Raw genomic sequence first — 21,305 nt, forward strand, 5'->3', positions numbered from 1 at the left:
AAGGATTGTCTAGTACCGGGCAGTCATGTGACCACAAGAATGTGATTTGCAGACTTGTGGCTCCTAACAGCGCGCACAGTGCACACTGCAAGGATTCTCTGGTACCGGGCAAGACCACAAGAATGTGATTTGCAGACTTCCGGCCACATTCCAACTAGACTTGTCCATTCACTTGCATTGAGAAAGGCTGCACACATCTAGTTGGCATGTGACCGCACGTATGCAAATTGCATATTTGTGGTCATATGCCTACCTGCTTTTGACACCGGCAAATCCTGACTGCATGCTCTAAGTATTTCCAAGACTAGTGATCCAAGCCTGGACAATCCCTTTAAGTCTGTGGACATAAAAGAATTAAAACGCCTTGTCCACCCCCTGGTGAAATCTTTGACTATTCTGCATTTTGTGGAATCCTAGGATTCAGCTCCGATTGCAGCAGTGGTCTCAGGACTGCGATTTGAATCCTTGCAATCACCCAAATCATTGGAAACACGCTGGAGACTCCTTGTTTATTTGCAGTAATGGGACGACCGCTGGAACCGGCAACCAGAGCTAAATCCAAACAGTAAGTGCATTACACACCGCTAGGACTCCTCAAGCTGCAGCACTCAGTGCAGAATTCACCAGAGGTGGACAACCCCCCTTTAAGCTTCTATTCACTGACAGCAAAATATCATTACACAGAGAGCATTATAGAATAGAGGTCCGTTCACACGTCGTCTCTGGTTTTGCTTTATTCTCCAAAAAGAAGAAAAAAAAAAAAAAAGACCCAAAGATTGCAGAAGTGGATGCAGGGGTGAGAGGGGGGGGGGGGGTCGCCCATAGAGCGGCATTTATAAAATTAAAACACTTACATATTACAGCTTCAGTCACATATTCCAAAAATTGAAAAAAAATTTTTTAGCAAAAAAGAAATCCCCCGAAATAAAAAAAAAAAAAACTAAAATAAAAAAAAATTAAAAAGTAAGTAAGTGCTGTTGTAAAATAATAAAAAAGACAAAGAAAAACAAAAAGTAACAGATGAAATCCCACCAGGCTATTCATGGACAGAAATAGGTGATGTGCCACCGATACCATCAAAGGGACCCCAATATCAGTGCTGGGGAACTTACTGAGCTGCTTGCGGGAGTTTTGATAAAATGCTTGTCTTATTTACTATATAACCACACCAATATCATTGATTGACGGCTCTCTGCCTAAACTGTGCATAGGCAGAAAGCTGCCAATAAATGGTGGCGGCAGGGACAGACAGAGCTCCTGAATATGAAGGACTACACAGCGAGAGCTAAACACTGAGAGGAATAGTACAGCTGCATCAGATTACACGGTGTCATCAAAACTACAGCAAGAAGCCCAGTAAGTGACCCAGAGCTGGAATCAGGGTCTCTCCCTACTTTATACTGTTCTCAGAAAGGGGAGCAGAAACCTGGGGGTCTTTAGCAGATAGTGGTGGTCCTGGTTCAGCGTTTTCCAGTTATGTTATCCATCGTTCCCAGCTCATATTTGTCAGAACAGAACAATATGGATTCAGAGATACATCTTATACATATACAAGATAAAAGACTTAATGCATCTGCAAGAGAATGTTACAGGGGCTCATTGGTTTGAAGTGGATTCATACTTTTTGAAAAAACACTTTTATGAACCTTAGTTAAATCCTTATTATACTCCAGAGCTGCACTCACTATTCTGCTGGTGGAATAATTCTATACAATGTACTTTATACTTGCCCTGTACTGATCCTGGGTTACATCCTGTATTATACCCCAGAGCTGCACTCACTACTCTGCTGGTGCAGTCACTATGTATATATGATGTACCTCAGGATCACTACAGGATAAGTAATGTATGTACACCATGACTGCAGCAGCAGAATACTGAGTGCAGCTCTGAAGTATAATACAGGATGTAACTCAGGATCAGTAATGTAATGTATGTATACAGTGGCTGCACCAGCAGAATAGTGAGTGCAGCTCTGGAGTATAATACAGGAGGTAACTCAGGATCGGTAATGTAATGTATGTACACAGTGACTGCAGCAGCACAATAGTGAGTGCAGCTCTGGAGTATAATACAGGAGGTAACTCAGGATCGGTAATGTAATGTATGTACACAGTGACTGCAGCAGCAGAATAGTGAGTGCAGCTCTGGAGTATAATACAGGAGGTAACTCAGGATCAGTAATGTAATGTATGTACACAGTGACTAGACCAGCAGAATAGTGAGTTTAGCTCTGGAGTATAATACATGGTGTAACTCAGGATCAGTACAGGATAAGTAATGTAATATATGTACACAGTGACTGCACCAGCAGAATAGTGAGTGCAGCTCTGGAGTATAATATAGGATGTAACTCAGGATCAGTAATGTAATGTATGTACACAGTGACTAGACCAGCAGAATAGTGAGTTTAGCTCTGGAGTATAATACATGGTGTAACTCAGGATCAGTACAGGATAAGTAATGTAATATATGTACACAGTGACTGCACCAGCAGAATAGTGAGTGAAGCTCTGGAGTATAATACAGGAGGTAACTCCGGATCAGTACAGGATAAGTAATGTAATGTATGTACACAGTGACTGCACCAGCAGAATAGTGAGTGCAGCTCTGGAGTATAATACAGGTTTCCAAAAAGAGGGCATCAATATTAAAACTCCAGAGCCCTTTACCATTCACTTGCAGATTTGCAGCCATGAACGTGACACCCAGTGGGCGACATCTACAGATACCGCAGGGCAGCGTCTATTGCACAAGGATCAATTCTAATAAAACATATTAAACAACAAACAAACAAACAATCAGCCTGTATTCATGTGCATCTGTTTACTCAACCTGGAAAAAAATCTCAATCTCATTATGAAGTCTTCTCCGGTCCCAGCCAAAGCTGCATCCAAACTTCTGCGGGTGTCCAGTCATCAGGGAGCAGACACATATAGGGGGACGTCAGAGAGCCGGTGGGGAGAGAGGAGCCACTCTCTAGTCACATGGACAGTCAGCAGAAATGTGAGAGCAGCTTTGGTTGTAACTAGAGGAGAAAAAAAAATAATTATTTCAAAATTGACAAAAAACAAAACAAAAAAAGTATATATTAATATGGAAGATTTTCTGTATTTTCCTAAAGTGGAATTTTGTAAGAAAAGTCCCTGGTTCAGAACTGTTGAAATGAGGTGACCGGGGGGGTTCACCCCATATTATCAAATCTCGTTTCCGCTGCTTAATAATACGATCAGTCTGGATGCTGATTGGCTCCCTGTTTTGATCCAGGCCATCCACATGGTGCAATATACTGCTGGCCAGTCAGCGCCGGCGTATTTCCGGTTTGGCGCCATAACTGCGCAGTCCTGCGTGCGGACCGTAGCGCTCCAGGGCTTCATATATACAGTAATGTACTTTGTATTCCATCACTCCGATGTGAAGCGTGTGGTGTGGGGTCCCCGCGGTCAGACGCTCGTGCTCGCCGCCTCGTTACAGGCTGCCGATATTGGGGAAGCTTTTCAGCTTCTCGGGAAAGTCGTCTTTGTACAGTACGGGGTCGGCGCGATGTTCCACCACCTTCAGGGGCATGGTGCCGAATACCGTGGCAAATTTATTGATGCATTCGGACCTGCGGAGGGAGAGAACACAGGGATTAAAGCAAGAAAAACGGAGAATCGGGAGATCCCATCATCTGGAAGTGACGCCGATGGCCTGATCCCTCCAGGGGCAGGGTTACCGGACGATCACACGTCATATGGGGACTCTGGGGAACCGGCTCTGATATTTAGGGGCAAACGTCCTACATTACCCAATACTTTGCCCTCTAAAACTTCAATTTCCATCCTAAAAGTGAACAAACTGTAACATCTCCTTTGGCAAAATGGTCGGGGGGCGAATACGGACAGAAGACTTCTAAGACCTTAGGGCGAGTGTGCCGTGTCCATAAGATGGTAGAGATGCCACCACCGAGGTCTGGGGATTGTAGGGCTACACATTGAGGGGTACAGCAATCTTTCTTGGTACCCAAAGTAGCATTTTGCTCTGTGGCCCAGATCCTTGATCTCTGGGCTCCAATTTTCGATGACCCCCTAGTCATTTTCCATTGCAGCCGCCCGTTCTTGCCCTATGGTTACAGCATTGGGAAATGACCATGGGACCAATGGGGTCTGACAACTACGGAGCTGCACTTCTCCTCCGGGTAATGGCACAGTGAGGATCCTGAAGAAGCTGCAATATACAAATGGTGATACTGGGTGACTCGCGACACTGGCGCTGCCTAATGGATCCTCTGTAGAATGGCACCAAGACGGAAATTACAGCCATACCAGTGATGCTGCCTTAAAGGGGTTGTGTCACGATTCCGCTTCAGTGACAGTTTGGCCATGTGATGCCCTTATGCCGCTGACCCGTAAAATTAGTTCTCCGATACTGCTAAGCTTCAGAGCAGCACTTACAAGCTCTACAGAAAAGAGCCTGAAAGCGCTGCACTCATTGGCTCCAAGCCCGACCACCTCTGATAGGCTGCAGAGGTGGCCGGTAACCTAAGCAACAATTAAAAATCGCTCCCGGAAATGTTCTTTAAATAAGTAAATTGCATGGACTTTGCAATTTTATCCAGGTATGAATAGGAGAATAAACTTTTATATCCTTGGGTTGACGATGCTGCGCCCCTCCTGATTCCATTTTTGGGGGTCCGACCATAAGAGTGACGCTGCAGTTGTCAGAACACAGTGTCGTGTCGCTGTGTATTAGACCTAAGTGGCCTGAAGTCGGTGACTTTATAACCGAGACGCTCTGAATTAACACACGAAGGCAGCAAGAGGTGAGCACGTCTCCGAGAACGCCGCACGCTCATTAACAAAGAGCCAAAACTGGCACCATGGCACGTGTGGATGTGACCGGGCAAAGCTGCGGAGTGACAGCAGCAGAAAATAAAGGGATGATGGAAATTATAGTACTGAGAGCTGAAGCAGCACAACAATGCAGAATATACGAGCCCCGAGCATGGCAGGAGTGTCAGTATAACACTAGCTGCAATGCTTTACATGCCAATGATATGGATGTGTCCAAGGCCTCGTGTCCTAATATGAGCCCCAGGACGTCTTAGAAATATGAGATATTGAGCCGGGTGCATTCTTCACCGCATCCCCCTCCTCCATTCTGGCTTCTCTGCTGGACGTTCATATGTTCCTACCTGCGGGGGACCCATCTTGACTCGAGCACGTGGAGAGTAAAAATCATCAGTCTACGGGTCCGACACAACTCCAGCCAACGCACCGGCACCGCACGATGACAGCAAGAATGTGCGAAACCCAGGTACCCCGCTGAGCCTGGCGGAAAGCCGCGCCATAAACCCACTGTGCGTACAGCACCGGCCCTGCCTCGCACGCACACCGCTCCCCCGGAGTAACCCATACGTGTGTCCTGACCGGATCCCAACACCCAGGATTACTAGGACAAAACCTGAAAGAGGGTCTCCAGAACTAACGACAAGCTGTCAAGGAGCATCGAGACCCCCAATGATCCCCATTTACCACGTACTATGTACAGAGTAGATTTTTCGTTTTGGTTGGCATCTAGTTCGATGTGATCCTGACCACCGGTCACTGCGGGGAAGTATTAGATCGATGTCATCCTGACCACTGGTCACTGCGGGGAAGTATTAGTCCAATGTCATCCTAACCACTAGTCACTGTGGGGAAGTACTAGTCTGATGTCATCCTGACTACTAGTCACTGTGGGGAAGTTCTAGTCCAATGTCATCCTGACCAACGGTCACTGCGGGGAAGTATTAGTCCAATGTCATCCTAACCACTAGTCACTGTGGGGAAGTACTAGTCTGATGTCATCCTGACCACTGGTCACTGTGGGGAAGTACTAGTCCGATGTCATCCTGACTACTGGTCACTGCAGGGAAGCACTAGTCCAATGTCATCCTGACCACTGGTCACTGTGGGGAAGTACTAGTCCAATGTCATACTGACCACTAGTCACTGTGGGGAAGTACTAGTCCAATGTCATCCTGACCACTGGTCACTGTGGGGAAGTACTAGTCCAATGTCATCCTGACTAGTGATGAGCGAGTATGCTTGTCACTACTCGGTACTCGCACGAGTATCACTGTACTCGGGCTACTCGGCGGGTACCGAGTAATTTCGTGATACTCGTGCTGTACTCGTGGTCTTCATGTTGGCGCTCTTTTGAGAGCCAGCCCTAATGCAGGGATTGGCTGGCAGACCGCAATGCCACAGCCCTGTTACTTGTGGAATTGCAGTGATTGGCCGGCCCTCACAGAATGACCGTGCCTTTAGCCCAACACTTCCCCGCTCGGCTACGGCCCCTCCCGCACTCCACTCCGCGTGTATATATATATGCACGCTTACACACACACGCATGTTTTTTTTTTTAATTTACAGTGTTATGGTTTCTACATGCTGCCGGTGGTCATTTCACAAAAATACTCGGGTCTCCCATAGGATAACATTGGGCTCGGTGCTCGGGCCGAGTACACGAGTATCTTGGGATGCTCGGCCCGAGCCTCGAGCACCCGAGCTTTTTAGTACTCGCTCATCACTAATCCTGACCACTAGTCACTGCGGGGAAGTACTAGTCCAGTGTCATCCTGACCACTAGTCACTGTGGGGAAGTATTAGTCTGATGTCATCCTGACCACTGGTCACTGTGGGGAAGTATTAGTCTGATGTCATCCTGACCACTGGTCACTGTGGGGAAGTATTAGTCTGATGTCATCCTGACCACTGGTCACTGTGGGGAAGTACTAGTCCGATGTCATCCTGACTACTAGTCACTGTGGGGAAGTTCTAGTCTGATGTCTTCCTGACCACTAGTCACTGTGGGGAAGTACTAGTCTGATGTCATCCTGACCACTGGTCACTGCAGGGAAGCACTAGTCCAATGTCATACTGACCACTGGTCACTGTGGGGAAGTACTAGTCCAATGTCATCCTGACCACTGGTCACCGCAGGGAAGTACTAGTCCAATGTCATCCTGACCACTGGTCACTGCAGGGAAGTACTAGTCCAATGTCATCCTGACCACTGGTCACTGCAGGGAAGTACTAGTCTGATGTCATCCTGACCACTAGTCACTGTGGGGAAGTATTAGTCTGATGTCATCCTGACCACTGGTCACTGCGGGAAGTACTAGTCCAATGTCATCCTGACCACTGGTCACTGCGGGAAGTACTAGTCCAATGTCATCCTGACCACTGGTCACTGCGGGAAGTACTAGTCCAATGTCATCCTGACCACTGGTCACCGCAGGGAAAGTACTAGTCCAATGTCATCCTGACCACTGGTCACTGCGGGAAGTACTGGTCCGATGTCATCCTGACCACTAGTCACTGCAGGGAAGTACTAGTCCAATGTCATCCTGACCACTGGTCACTGCGGGGATGTACTAGTCCAATGTCATCCTGACCACTGGTCACTGCGGGGAAGTACTAGTCCGATGTCACCCTGACCACTGGTCACTGCGGGGAAGTACTAGTCAGATGTCATCCTGACCACTGGTCACTGCGGGGAAGTACTAGTCCAATGTCATCCTGACCACTGGTCACTGCGGGAAGTACTAGTCCAATGTCATCCTGACCACTGGTCACTGCGGGAAGTACTAGTCCAATGTCATCCTGACCACTGGTCACTGCGGGGAAGTACTAGTCCAATGTCATCCTGACCACTGGTCACTGCGGGGAAGTACTAGTCCAATGTCATCCTGACCACTGGTCACTGCGGGAAGTACTAGTCCAATGTCATCCTGACCACTGGTCACTGCGGGGAAGTACTAGTCAGATGTCATCCTGACCACTGGTCACTGCGGGAAGTACTAGTCCGATGTCACCCTGACCACTGGTCACTGCGGGGAAGTACTAGTCAGATGTCATCCTGACCACTGGTCACCGCAGGGAAAGTACTAGTCCGATGTCATCATCTTTTACAGACAAAGACGTTTTTCGCAAGTAGGAAAAAAAAAAAAAAATCAAGGTTTTACAGTTTGTCCGCAAATAAGGGGTTAAGGCCGAGAGTCCAGGCGGACAGCAAGAGAGCTGCATAGGGGATACAAGTACGATCATCCCCTCCTCGGTCTTCCAGTCCTCCCCAAATTCCTGCCATTCCTAAAGCTGTGTGCCTGACAGCACATCAGGAGAGCGATCAGCCCTCCAGCCCGGCTGTAGATAAGGCCCGGACGGTGCCGACATATGGACGGAGATCAGCTCCTCCATAACTCACTCATTTCATCTCTTAACCCCCTCCGAGAAGGACATTTGTAGAGCACATGCTCCGCCACGGATTCCTCACAACCAAAAAAGATCCCAAAAAATACAGGAAAATTGCATAAATGGCAATTGCTTAAAGGGGTTGTCCACTACTTTCACCAGGATAGGTCATCAATGTCTGATCGGTTGGGGTTCCACACCCCATTGCTGTTCTTGGTGGCGGCGGGCAGAAATGCTCAGTTCCGGAGCTACTCTGTCTTCCGATAGCGGCCACGGCCGGGGATTGCCCCATCCGCCTCCTATAGATTAGAATGGGAGGCGGATGTGCAGTACCCGGCTGCAGCCGCTTTCTGAGGACGGAGCATTTCCACCTGCTGCTGCTGCCGGGACCGAGAACAGGTGATCAGTGAGGGTGCGGGGTGTCGGACCCCGGCCGATGAGATATTGATGACCTATGGTAAGGATGGGCCATCAATGTCAAAGTAGTGGACAACCTCTTTAAAATTAGAAGGAATTCCTCTGGCACTATTCAGTGGAAAAAACGGTTTAGTGTAATCAGTCCAGTCCTGCGACCGCACTATATGGCAGTAAACACACAGAGCAAAAAAACGCGGTGCTCATTTCAACAGATGGCCGCCCATATAATACCGTAAGAAAGAAGCGAAAGGCACTCACCGGGTTGCTCAAAAATAGGGAAGCTGTTTATTCGACCATTAGGTCAGGGGGAATGGAGTGAGGGAGGGGGTACACAAAGTCCGTCGGACGACGGCCGTTTCGCGTCTAACAATTGTTAGACGCGAAACGGCCGTCGTCCGACGGACTGTGTGTACCCCCCCCTCCCTCCATTCCCTCTGACCTAATGGTCGAATAAACAGCTTCCCTTTTTTTTTTGAGCAACCCAGTGAGTGCCTTTCGCTTCTTTCTTACGGCCTTTAAAATTAGGGATGAGCTTAATAAACCAGCAATTATGTGCAGACGGCAAATTTCCAGTTTACGACTGTCCTCAGGGATTTTATTAAGAGGGGTCTTTTCCATTTGCCCTTCTTCAGAGGTCGGTGTTGCGAGCAGAACGAGACGTCCGAAACTTATTTAGGGCTATTTACGCCAGGGCATCTAATACAGACTGAGCGGTAAATGACAACACATCGAGAGGCTCAGCTTTAGAGCAAAACTCTGCATGTGGCCCGCTACGGATTCATGACAGCACCTGAACTAATGGATTCAGCCGAGGGCCGGGGGAAACCTTTACCTTTCCACCATATGCGTCTGATCCAGCGACAGCCCATCGATGGCGGTGCACTCGGGGCACTTGAATTTTTTGCGCGGCGTCACCTACAGCGGGGAGAAGAAAAAGAGAAGCCATCAACTCGTGCAATATTGATCACAGGGAACGGGACATGTTTGTTGTTCTCCGGTTTCAGGCGGCTTGGGTTGGGTAGCACAGTGCTAAGCCCAAGACCCAATGAAAACAGATCGCAGGATTTGCCTCCATCCCTCCCCCCCCTTCTGGTGATGACAAGCCCTTTAATTCCTTTTTAATGACTTCTCGCTCCGCCAAGGTCCCTGTGTAAACATCTTTTTTTTTTCTTGTAGAGTTTTCCGAGCTCTCCGCGGCTTCTCCGTAACCTTCAGCCGACAAAGCAGATGAGCTGCGCTTACCCCCACCTCCCGCTTACTTCTCCCCAATTACAAAAAGAGTAATCCTCGTGAGCGATCACCGGCCTGGGCTGGCAGGATCACCAACCTACGAGCGGAGGAGATGCCATCGCAGCACCTGATCCGGGCGCGGATGACACCACGGGAAATGTATGTGTGAAGGGCTCAGGATCAAAGGCCGGCTGATATCAGAGAGATACCGCCGGTAATACCGGGGATTGGAGAAGATGATTGCAAGATCACTTTTAAATTAACATTCGAGAGGGGTGAAATTTACAATTAACATTCCTCTCGTCAGCTGTCCGGGGGCCGACAGATGGTCTCCTATATGGGACGGCCGGTGACTCCGAAACCAGAGCACAATGGAAAAGGATGGGACTCCGGATGACACTGGCAGACGGGGGAGGGGGGGGGATCTTAATGCTCAAAAGGGTTATGGCTTTGAAACAGCGCCACCTTTGTCCGTGGGCAGTACTTACTTTGATTGGAGCCTTCCCGGTTACGTTGGCGACCAAGAAGTTCATGGCGATATCTTCACAATTCATGTGGGCGTCCACCCAGTTCTTGATGTCTCCCGGCATCTTGTAGGTGTACAGGTAATTGAAATACTGCAAAGGCGAGAAAACAAGAGATGACCATTAGCCCGGGGCCAACATGCACGCCCCCCGCCTTGACACCGGACTTGTTTTTTCCAAGATGGCGGATGTGACGAGGCCGGCAGTAAGGTCTTTAGAGCCCTCTAACCATGGGGTCAGGTTCGGAGTCGTTACCTTGTGATAGAACGCGGCCCCGGTGAGCACCATCGACACCTCGTTGGTCCATTCGGACTCGTACTTCCACTTGTTCATCTCGTGGTCCCACAGGTGGAGCCGTCCGGGGTATCCCACCAGCCGGTCAGGGAATTCCCTCCATACCTGGAGGAGAGAGGGAGATATAGTGTGAGGTTAATACAGGCGCCGCTCACCTGTATGACCCAATAACTCAGCAGTAAGGGCTGTGGGCGTCTGAGATGTTCTCCTAGTTTCTGACTTTTCCCTACAGTAATACATGCTGTGTTTCCAGGACGCTCCTCACTGGCACTTGTGTATCAGCACAGCTTCATTCCTGCACAGATTTCTCCTTGTACAGACAATGACGGCTCTCGTCTCCCTTGTGCTGGTGAACATGCGATTCTCACTCCCTCTACAAATTCAGCCATAGGTGCAATACACACCCTGTCTGTGATTCACTTTCCCCCACTTACAGACCACTGGCTGGTTTTTCCGTGCCTACACTGTGATCAGTACCACCTGTGTGATCTACCCTCATTTACACACTTTGGTCAGCTGTGGACAACCTCCTCCCTGCTGGTATCTCTAACACTGAGAGAAGGGAAAGGAGAGAAAAGCGAAACAGCCAGGATCTAAGTCAGAAGCAGCAGAACAGCCAGCTAGGTGAAGGAGTTGCACAGACTCTACAACAGCAGAATGCTAGGAAATGTTTAATAAAGACCATTTAGAAAGGAAATTGGTCATAATGGGTAGACTTGGGGGGTGGGGATGGGGGCGGACTCATCCGGTGGTCTCACATGTGCGTTTCTGTTCCATTCAAAGCCTATGAGGCTGACAGAAATGGCCAAGTACAACACATATCTTCAGGCCCACGACGGTCTTTCCATTTGTTGAGGACACGCAGGGACCCCATGCTGACGACCTGTAGGGAGGGACCCCACCAATCTCAAGCTCTTTCCTCACCGTGTGGATAGTTGGACAATTATTATAGCTGGAATAACCCGTTAATTTTGCACTTGGGAGGCAAATTAATGACAATTTTCAGTACAAAGAGGTCCATATCCTTGGCCAATATTGGTTGCCCATTTGCAGACTGTAGAGTCAGCCATGACTCCCCCATTAGGACCCCCCTTTTCTAATATTCAGAGCGCGCTCTCCGCCGGTCGGCGTCGCACGGTCAACGCAGATGAAAAATGAGAGACGGGCTGGAAAAATGGTCCTGCTGGACAAGGAGTAACCGGCAGATCCCTGGCTAATGCCATGGGACGCGGAGGAGAAAAAAAAAAAGCACAAAATAGAAGGTGGGGGTGCGGGGTATGAGGGGGGTGTTGTGAAGAATTTGTAACGCTGCCGCAGACAGACGTGTCACCCCCAGAGTCAGCAGCTGGATACAATCAGACCCTCCATCTCCGTCACTTCATCCATAACCTGACCGCTGACAAGGGGATCAAAACTACAGGAAAATGAGAACAGGCTGGGTGATCATTAGTAGCACCCCAAAATGTTAAACATGCTACTGACCACATTAAATGGGGCTGATTTACCGGCCCGGAGAGGGGGAAGAAAGGGTCAGACAATTCTCCTAAATGAAGAATGAGAGAGCAGTCAGCGAAATTACAAATGTGCTCCTCAAATCGGGGCCGAGCCGGTAATGAGCGACTGAGCGGGACAAGTGCACGACCGGTGACCCCCCGAACTACCGGCACCGCACCTCCATACACATCGCATGCCGCCGAGTCCTTCTGCCACTCCACTACATACACAACGCGTGCTGCCGAGTCCTTCTGCCACTCCACTACATACACGCGTGCCGCCGAGTTCTTCTGCCACTCCACTACATACAAAAAACGCGTGCCACCGAGTCCTTCTGCCACTCCACTACATACACAACGCATGCTGCAGAGTCCTTCTGCAACTCCTCCACTACATACACAACGCGTGCCGCCGAGTCCTTCTGCCACTCCACTATATACATGACGCGTGCCGCCGAGTCCTTCTGCCACTCCACTACATACACGCGTGCTGCCGAGTCCTTCTGCCACTCCACTACATACACAACGTGTGCCGCCGAGTCCTTCTGCCACTCCACTACATACACGCGTGCCGCCGAGTTCTTCTGCCACTCCACTACATACAAAAAACGCGTGCCACCGAGTCCTTCTGCCACTCCACTACATACACAACGCATGCTGCAGAGTCCTTCTGCAACTCCTCCACTACATACAAAACGCGTGCCGCCGAGTCCTTCTGCCACTCCACTATATACATGACGCGTGCCGCCGAGTCCTTCTACCACTCCACTACATACACGCGTGCTGCCGAGTCCTTCTGCCACTCCACTACATACACAATGTGTGCCGCCGAGTCCTTCTGCCACTCCACTACATACACAACGCGTGCCGCCGAGTCCTTCTGCCACTCCACTACATACACGCGTGCCGCCGAGTTCTTCTGCCACTCCACTACATACAAAACGTGTGCCACCGAGTCCTTCTGCCACTCCACTACATACACAACGCATGCTGCAGAGTCCTTCTGCAACTCCTCCACTACATACAAAACGCGTGCCGCCGAGTCCTTCTGCCAGTCCACTATATACATGACGCGTGCCGCCGAGTCCTTCTGCCACTCCACTACATACACGCGTGCCGCCGAGTCCTTCTGCCACTCCACTATATACGTGACGCCGAGTCCTTCTGCCACTCCACTACATACACGTGTGCCGCTGAGTCCTTCTGCCACTCCACTACATACACGCGTGCCGCCGAGTCCTTCTGCCACTCCACTACATACACGCGTGCCGCCGAGTCCTTCTGCCACTCCACTACATACACGCGTGCCGCCGAGTCCTTCTGCCACTCCACTACATACAAAACGCGTGCCGCCGAGTCCTTCTGCCACGCCACTACATACACAACGCGTGCCGCCGAGTCCTTCTGCCACTCCACTATATACACAACGTGTGCCGCCGAGTCCTTCTGCCACTCCACTATATACACAACGTGTGCCGCCGAGTCCTTCTGCCACTTCCCTATATACGTGACGCCGAGTCCTTCTGCCACTCCACTACATACACAACGCATGCCGCCGAGTCCTTCCGCCACTCCACTATATACACAACGCGTGCCGCCGAGTCCTTCTGCCACTCCACTATATACACAACGCGTGCCGCCGAGTCCTTCTGCCACTCCACTACATACACAACGCATGCCGCCGAGTCCTTCTGCCACTCCACTACATACACAACGCATGCCGCCGAGTCCTTCTGCCACTCCACTACATAATGTTGTAAGCCAGAGAGTCCTTTCTATTATTACATTATGGAATTGTCCTATGAGCGTTTGCCTAATATGATCCTATTTGACAATGAAGGGGGCTTTTCCTCCCACGTGTTGCCTTTTCCCCCCACGTGTTGCCTTTTCCCCCCACGTGTTGCCTTTTCCCCCCACGTGTTGCCCCCACATGTTGCCTTTTCCCCCCACGTGTTGCCTTTCCCCCCCACGTGTTGCCTTCCCACCCCCGTGTTGCCTTCCCCCCCCCCCCCCCCCGTGTTGCCTTTCCCCCCCCCACGTGTTGCCTTTCCCCCCCCCCACGTGTTGCCTTTCCCCCCCCCACGTGTTGCCTTTCCCCCCCACGTGTTGCCTTTCCCCCCCACGTGTTGCCTTTCCCCCCCACGTGTTGCCTTTCCCCCCCACGTGTTGCTTTCCCCCCCCCACGTGTTGTTTCCCCCTCCCCACGTGTTGTTTCCCCCTCCCCACGTGTTGCTTTTCCCCCCCACGTGTTGCTTTTCCCCCCCACGTGTTGCTTTTCCCCCCCACGTGTTGCTTCCCCCCCCCCACGTGTTGCTTTCCCCCCCCCACGTGTTGCTTTCCCCCCCCACGTGTTGCTTTTCCCGGCTGCTCCGCCCGTTCTCATCAAAGTGATGGCTTTATGAATGTGAAACAGGTGGATTAGGATGAACAGATCTTCAATCACTAAAAGCAGCCACCGGATTTGTACCGAGAAACCCAAGTGCCACCTAGCGGGCCGCCGTGGTCAAGCGGGATTGCATATATATGTATATATATATAAAAAAAAAAAAATAGGAGTAACCCCCTTTAATCAGGGTTGTAGACGGGGGCGCGTCTGTCTGCTCCCTCCGAATATAAAACCCCCCCAAGTCCTTATTTGCTAAAAATAAAAGCGCAGCAGAGTGCACTCACTGACATCATCCATCACGAGGAATCGGGCCAGTAAACTGCAATATTAAGTCTCCGAAGAGCAATGAAAAGCAGCATGGAGCAGTGTGAACGCGGCGCGGAGCAGATTTCCCACAGAACCCAATAGTCCTGCAGCTGGCACCAATAATGTGACTGCCGAATCCCCCTGAGACGCCGAGAGCAAACCTCAGATGGCCGGGAACGCGCTACCTGCCAATATTCTTGGACCGGCTCCACCATAACGCATCTTAAAGGGGAACTCCATACCTTCCCTTTAAACTTGGGTCGATGGAGGGTCGTCGCTTCCACTATTGGGGGTTTCTCACCTCGTATCCGAACTGCAGCTCGTCCGACGTGAGCATGATGATGTCGTCGTCGATGGCGAGCACGGCCTCCGTCTCGATCTCGTCATACGGGAAGAAGCGGTTACTCAGCTTATTCTCGGCCGTCCGGACGACTTTCAGGGGAACCCGGATCTTGGGCCATAAACTTTCTGTGGAAGAAAAACGGGAGTTTAAAGCAACAGGTCTTGCCGCCACCCAGCTTTCCCAGACCCCAGAAAAGCGGCATTTATGATAGTTAATGCAGAGGATTCTTCCTTTTCTACATGATCGTGTTTCCTCCTGAAGACAGCGCCATCTAGTGCTCCAAAGTGTATGAAAAACTGCAAGAACGAGTCCTTAACGGGATATTCCCATCTTGTAACGTTGCGGCTTATTTGGTGGAACATTGAATAACCTTCCAATCTTGCAAAAGGGCTCGGTTTCGGACTACATGCAGCAGTCGGACCCCCATAATCAGTAAGTGATATATTGTGAAGACCTGAAGAGCAGGGGGGTCCCAACTGAATGATTAAGAGCCAAGCTCTCAGCAACATCCATGTGTGCGGCTGCAAGCATAGAGCGGGCTCAGGAGGTGAGCCTGCGCTGTACAGCCAGCACCAGAGCCCAACTGCTGCCATTGCAAACAACGATTTAATGATTTAGATGCCGCGGTTAATCATCACTGTGACATTTAAGAGGTTAGAAACAGAGGGTTCTTATCCAACGAGCATCGCCCACCCGGCAACACAATCATGGGGTGCAAATGGCGCCGTCTAGGCAAAGAAAGGGCCGACTGAGGACCGCCATGTCTACTAAGTTTGTGAAGCCACAAGAGATGGGTAATCATACAATAACAGTATGGCAGTCATGGTATAAGGGACGGAATGATCGCAGGGTCAAGTCTGCAAAAAAGGCAAAGAAGGGGAAAATGAAATTTTGAAAATGAGTAATAATAATAACAAAGAAATTCTGAGAGATTATATATATTATATATATATATATATATTATATATAGGATAGAGAGAGAGCGCCAGAAAGCGCGAGCGCCAGAAAGAGAGCGAGAGAGCGAGCGCCAGAAAGAGAGCGAGCGCCAGAAAGAGAGCGAGAGAGCGAGCGCCAGAAAGAGAGCGAGAGAGCGAGCGCCAGAAAGAGAGCGAGAGAGCGAGCGCCAGAAAGAGAGCGAGAGAGCGAGCGCCAGAAAGAGAGCGAGAGAGCGAGCGCCAGAAAGAGAGCGAGAGAGCGAGCGCCAGAAAGAGCGAGCGCCAGAAGGAGAGCGAGCGCCAGAAAGAGAGCGAGAGAGCGAGCGCCAGAAAGAGAGCGAGAGAGCGAGCGCCAGAAAGAGAGCGAGAGCCAGAAAGAGAGCGAGAGAGCGAGCGCCAGAAAGAGAGCGAGAGAGCGAGCGCCAGAAAGAGAGCGAGAGAGCGAGCGCCAGAAAGAGAGCGAGAGAGCGAGCGCCAGAAAGAGAGCGAGAGAGCGAGCGCCAGAAAGAGAGCGAGAGAGCGAGCGCCAGAAAGAGAGCGAGAGAGCGAGCGCCAGAAAGAGAGCGAGAGAGCGAGCGCCAGAAAGAGAGCGAGAGAGCGAGCGCCAGAAAGAGCGAGGGAGCGAGCGCCAGAAAGAGCGAGAGAGCGAGCGCCAGAAAGAGCGAGAGAGCGAGCGCCAGAAAGAGCGAGTGCCAGACAGAGAGCGAGAGAGCGAGCGCCAGACAGAGAGCGAGAGAGTGCCAGAAAGAGAGAGCAAGTGCCAGACAGAGAGAGAGCGAGCGCCAGAAAGAGAGCGAGTGCCATAAAAAGAAAGAGAGAGCAAGTGCCAGACAGAGAGCGCGCCAGAAAGAGCGAGAGAGCGAGCGAAAGCGAGCGCCAGAAAGAGAGAGAGCGCCAGAAAGAGAGCGAGAGAGCGAGCGCCAGAAAGAGCGAGAGAGCGAGCGCCAGAAAGAGAGCGAGAGAGCGAGCGCCAGAAAGAGAGCGAAAGAGCGAGCGCCAGAAAGAGAGCGAAAGAGCGAGCGCCAGAAAGAGAGCGAAAGAGCGAGCGCCAGAAAGAGAGCGAGAGAGCGAGCGCCAGAAAGAGAGCGAGAGAGCGAGCGCCACAAAAGAGAGCGAGAGAGCGAGCGCCAGAAAGAGAGCGAGAGAGCGAGCGCCAGAAAGAGAGCGAGAGAGCGAGCGCCAGAAAGAGCGAGAGAGCGAGCGCCAGAAAGAGCGAGAGAGCGAGCGCCAGAAAGAGCGAGAGCGCGCCAGAAAGAGAGAGCAAGTGCCAGACAGAGAGAGTGCGAGCGCCAGAAAGAGAGCGAGTGCCATAAAAAGAGAGAGCAAGTGCCAGAGAGCGAGCAAGTGCCAGAAAGAGAGCGAGCGCCAGAAAGAGAGCGAGAGAGCGCCAGAAAGAGAGCAAGCGCCAGAAAGAGAGCGAGCGCCAGAAAGAGAGCGAGCGCCAGAAAGAGCGAGAGAGCGCCAGAAAGAGCGAGAGAGCGAGCGCCAGAAAGAGAGAGAGAGCGCCAGAAAGAGCGAGAGAGCGAGCGCCAGAAAGAGAGAGTGCATGAGCGCCAGAAAGAGAGAGTGCATGAGCGCCAGAAAGAGAGAGTGCATGAGCACCAGAAAGAGAGAGCGCCAGTGAGAGAGCGAGGGAGAGAGCTAGCAAGAAAAAGAGATCATGAGAAAGAGAGGAGATAGCGAGACCGGAATAGAAAAATATGACAATATTTAGGGTGAAAGCTAAAAGTAGAGGAAAAAGAAAGCCTCTGGATCCATTGGTGATTTCGGGTGGTTACACTTTGCCCCTATTATACACAGGTTTGGGGTCTCGGTGACTGCACAGACAGAAATTCCCCAGATCTATTATCCCACAATAAATGTTGTGAAAACAGAATCCCTTTTTGCTCCTTTTTCCCCTCTTTTCCCGCTGTTCAGTACATTATATGGTAAAATGAACGGTGTCATTAAATCTAACAGGGACGAGCCGCAACAAACAAGCCCCGATGAGGCTGCGAAGACGAAAAAATAAAAAGTTACAACTTCTGGAAGAGGGGGAAAAAAATGAAAAAAATAGAAAAATAGAAATGGTTAATGGTTAACAATGGCTGTCTCCACAAATGGTTAAACAGAGTGTTTTCGATCTCTGACAGCAAGCAGGGGTCTTGAAAATGGCGAGAAAGTTTATTCTGAATTTGCAGAACTTTTCATTGATATACTGATTATACTGATTAAGCTTGTAGATCTAGAAAGCGTCCTAGATTCCCCCGCGGCCCCGGTGGACGGGCGTCAGCCTGGAACCATTAGGCGGCCGGGTACTGATCTCAGCTCCCTTGTGAGGGTCCGATAATTCGGGATGCATTTTCTGAGTGTATCAATGTCGAAAAAAATAAAATAAAATAAATGACTCGGTCGGCTGGAAGCATCAAAAGAAGGAAAATGAAGATGAATGTGGCGGGAGTACGGCTCCTCTGCAGCCGGCGGATGGATTCCCTGCAGCTTTCGGGGTCTGACCGCACTATTTGTTTAAAGTGATATGAAAGCTAATGCAAGACGGCCGGGGGGGACCTTGAAGTCTCCGCTGACATCTCCAGTCAAATACAGGCCGCCTAATTATCGGCTACTGTACGGAGGCCCCTAGCAGAGCGCCACGGCCGGCCTCACACGTGATAACTTCTTATTTACATCCGATTAGCCGCCTCTACCCCCAGCTGATGAGGAGTCGGATCCATTTACACAGCGATGTGCAAGCATGTGTTCTGCGCTGCAACCTTCAGATACTCACGGACATGGGAGAGGTAAAGGGAATGTAATATTGCTGGGGGTACGGCTGCGGAGACCACCACTAATCCATCAGAGCAAAGCTTGCCCGGCACAGACACTGCACCATCAGAGCAAAGCATGCCCGGCACAGACCCTGCACCATCAGAGCAAAGCATGCCCGGCACAGGCACTGCACCATCAGAGCAAAGCATGCCCGGCACATACACTGCACCATCAGAGCAAAGCATGCCCGGCACAGACCCTGCACCATCAGAGCAAAGCATGCCCGGCACAGACCCTGCACCATCAGAGCAAAGCATGCCCGGCACAGACCCTGCACCATCAGAGCAAAGCATGCCCGGCACAGACCCTGCACCATCAGAGCAAAGCATGCCCGGCACAGACCCTGCACCATCAGAGCAAAGCATGCCCGGCACAGGCACTGCACCATCAGAGCAAAGCATGCCCGGCACAGACCCTGCACCATCAGAGCAAAGCATGCCCGGCACAGACCCTGCACCATCAGAGCAAAGCATGCCCGGCACAGACCCTGCACCATCAGAGCAAAGCATGCCCGCCACAAACACTGCACCATCAGAGCAAAGCATGCCCGGCACAGACCCTGCACCATCAGAGCAAAAGCATGCCCGGCACAGACACTGCACCATCAGAGCAAAGCATGCCCGGCACAGACCCTGCACCATCAGAGCATAGCATGCCCGGCACAGGCACTGCACCATCAGAGCAAAGCATGCCCGGCACAGACCCTGCACCATCAGAGCAAAGCATGCCCGGCACAGACCCTGCACCATCAGAGCAAAGCATGCCCGGCACAGACCCTGCACCATCAGAGCAAAGCATGCCCGCCACAAACACTGCACCATCAGAGCAAAGCATGCCCGGCACAGACCCTGCACCATCAGAGCAAAGCATGCCCGGCACAGACCCTGCACCATCAGAGCAAAGCATGCCCGGCACAGGCACTGCACCATCAGAACAAAGCATGCCCGGCACAGGCACTGCACCATCAGAGCAAAGCATGCCCGGCACAGACACTGCACCATCAGAGCAAAGCATGCCCTGCACAGACACTGCACCATCAGAGCAAAGCATGTCCGGCACATACACTGCACCATCAGAGCAAAGCATGCCCTGCACAGACACTGCACCATCAGAGCAAAGCATGCCCGGCACAGACACTGCACCATCAGAACAAAGCATCCCCGCCACAGACACTGCACCACCGGAGCAAAGCATGCCCGCCACAGACACTTCACCATCAGAGCAAAGCATGCCCTGCACAGACCCTGCACCATCAGAGCAAAGCATGCCCTGCACAGACACTGCACCATCAGAGCAAAGCATGCCCTGCACAGACACTGCACCATCAGAGCAAACCATACACTGCACAGAGACTGCACCATCAGAGCAAAGCATGCCCGCCACAGACACTGCACCATCAGAGCAAAGCATGCCCTGCACAGACACTGCACCATCAGAGCAAAGAAAGTCCTGCACAGACCCTGCAGCATCAGAGCAAAGCATGCCCTGCACAGACACTGCACCATCAGAGCAAAGCATGCCCGCCACAGACACTGCACCATCAGAGCAAAGCATGCCCGCCACAGACACTGCACCATCAGAGCAAAGCATGCCCTGCACAGACCCTGCACCATCAGAGCAAAGCATGCCCTGCACAGACACTGCACCATCAGCGCAAAGCATGCCCTGCACAGACCCTGCAGCATCAGAGCAAAGCATGCCCGGCACAGACACTGCACCATCAAAGCAAAGCATGCCCGGCACAGACACTGCACCATCAGAGCAAAGCATGCCCGGCACAGACACTGCACCATCAAAGCAAAGCATGCCCTGCACAGACCCTGCACCATCAGAGCAGAGCATGCCCTGCACAGACACTGCACAATCAGAGCAGAGCATGCCCGGCACAGACACTGCACCATCAGAGAAAAGCATGTCCTGCACAGACACTGCACCATCAGATCAGAGGATGCCCGGCACCATCAGAGCAAAGCATGCCCTGCACCATCAGAGAAAAGCATGCCCGGCACAGACACTGCACCATCAGAGCAGAGCATGCCCGGCACAGACACTGCACCATCAGAGCAAAGCATGCCCGGCACAGACACTGCACCATCGGAGCAAAGCATGCCCTGCACAGACCCTGCACCATCAGAGCAAAGCATGCCCGGCACATACCCTGCACCATCAGAGCAAAGCATGCCCGGGACAGACACTGCACCATCAGAGCAAAGCATGCCCGGCACAGACACTGCACCATCAGAGCAAAGTATGCCCGGGACAGACACTGCACCATCAGAGCAAAGCATGCCCGGCACAGACACTTCACCATCAGAGCAAAGCATGCCCTGCACAGACCCTGCACCATCAGAGCAAA

The 21,305-nt window shown here is 51.4% G+C and overlaps 1 protein-coding gene across 2 annotated transcripts in view; it reads right to left on the minus strand.

Moving 5' to 3' along the window:
- Positions 1–704: 704 nt before the first annotated feature.
- The window catches only part of EXT2 (exostosin glycosyltransferase 2), an 82,170-nt gene continuing 61,569 nt past the window's right edge, over positions 705–21,305 (minus strand). For both annotated transcript variants that reach the window (XM_075325733.1, XM_075325731.1), the window contains exons 10-14: positions 15,168–15,334; positions 10,643–10,786; positions 10,352–10,480; positions 9,466–9,548; positions 705–3,607 (exon numbers count right to left, since the gene is read on the minus strand). In XM_075325733.1, the coding sequence (XP_075181848.1) occupies positions 3,469–3,607; positions 9,466–9,548; positions 10,352–10,480; positions 10,643–10,786; positions 15,168–15,334 (662 nt within the window). In that variant the 3' untranslated portion in view covers positions 705–3,468. The remainder of the gene's footprint in view (positions 3,608–9,465; positions 9,549–10,351; positions 10,481–10,642; positions 10,787–15,167; positions 15,335–21,305) is intronic.

Source organism: Anomaloglossus baeobatrachus, chromosome 10 (assembly GCF_048569485.1).
Source record: "Anomaloglossus baeobatrachus isolate aAnoBae1 chromosome 10, aAnoBae1.hap1, whole genome shotgun sequence".
Classification (NCBI taxonomy): Eukaryota; Metazoa; Chordata; class Amphibia; order Anura; family Aromobatidae; genus Anomaloglossus; species Anomaloglossus baeobatrachus.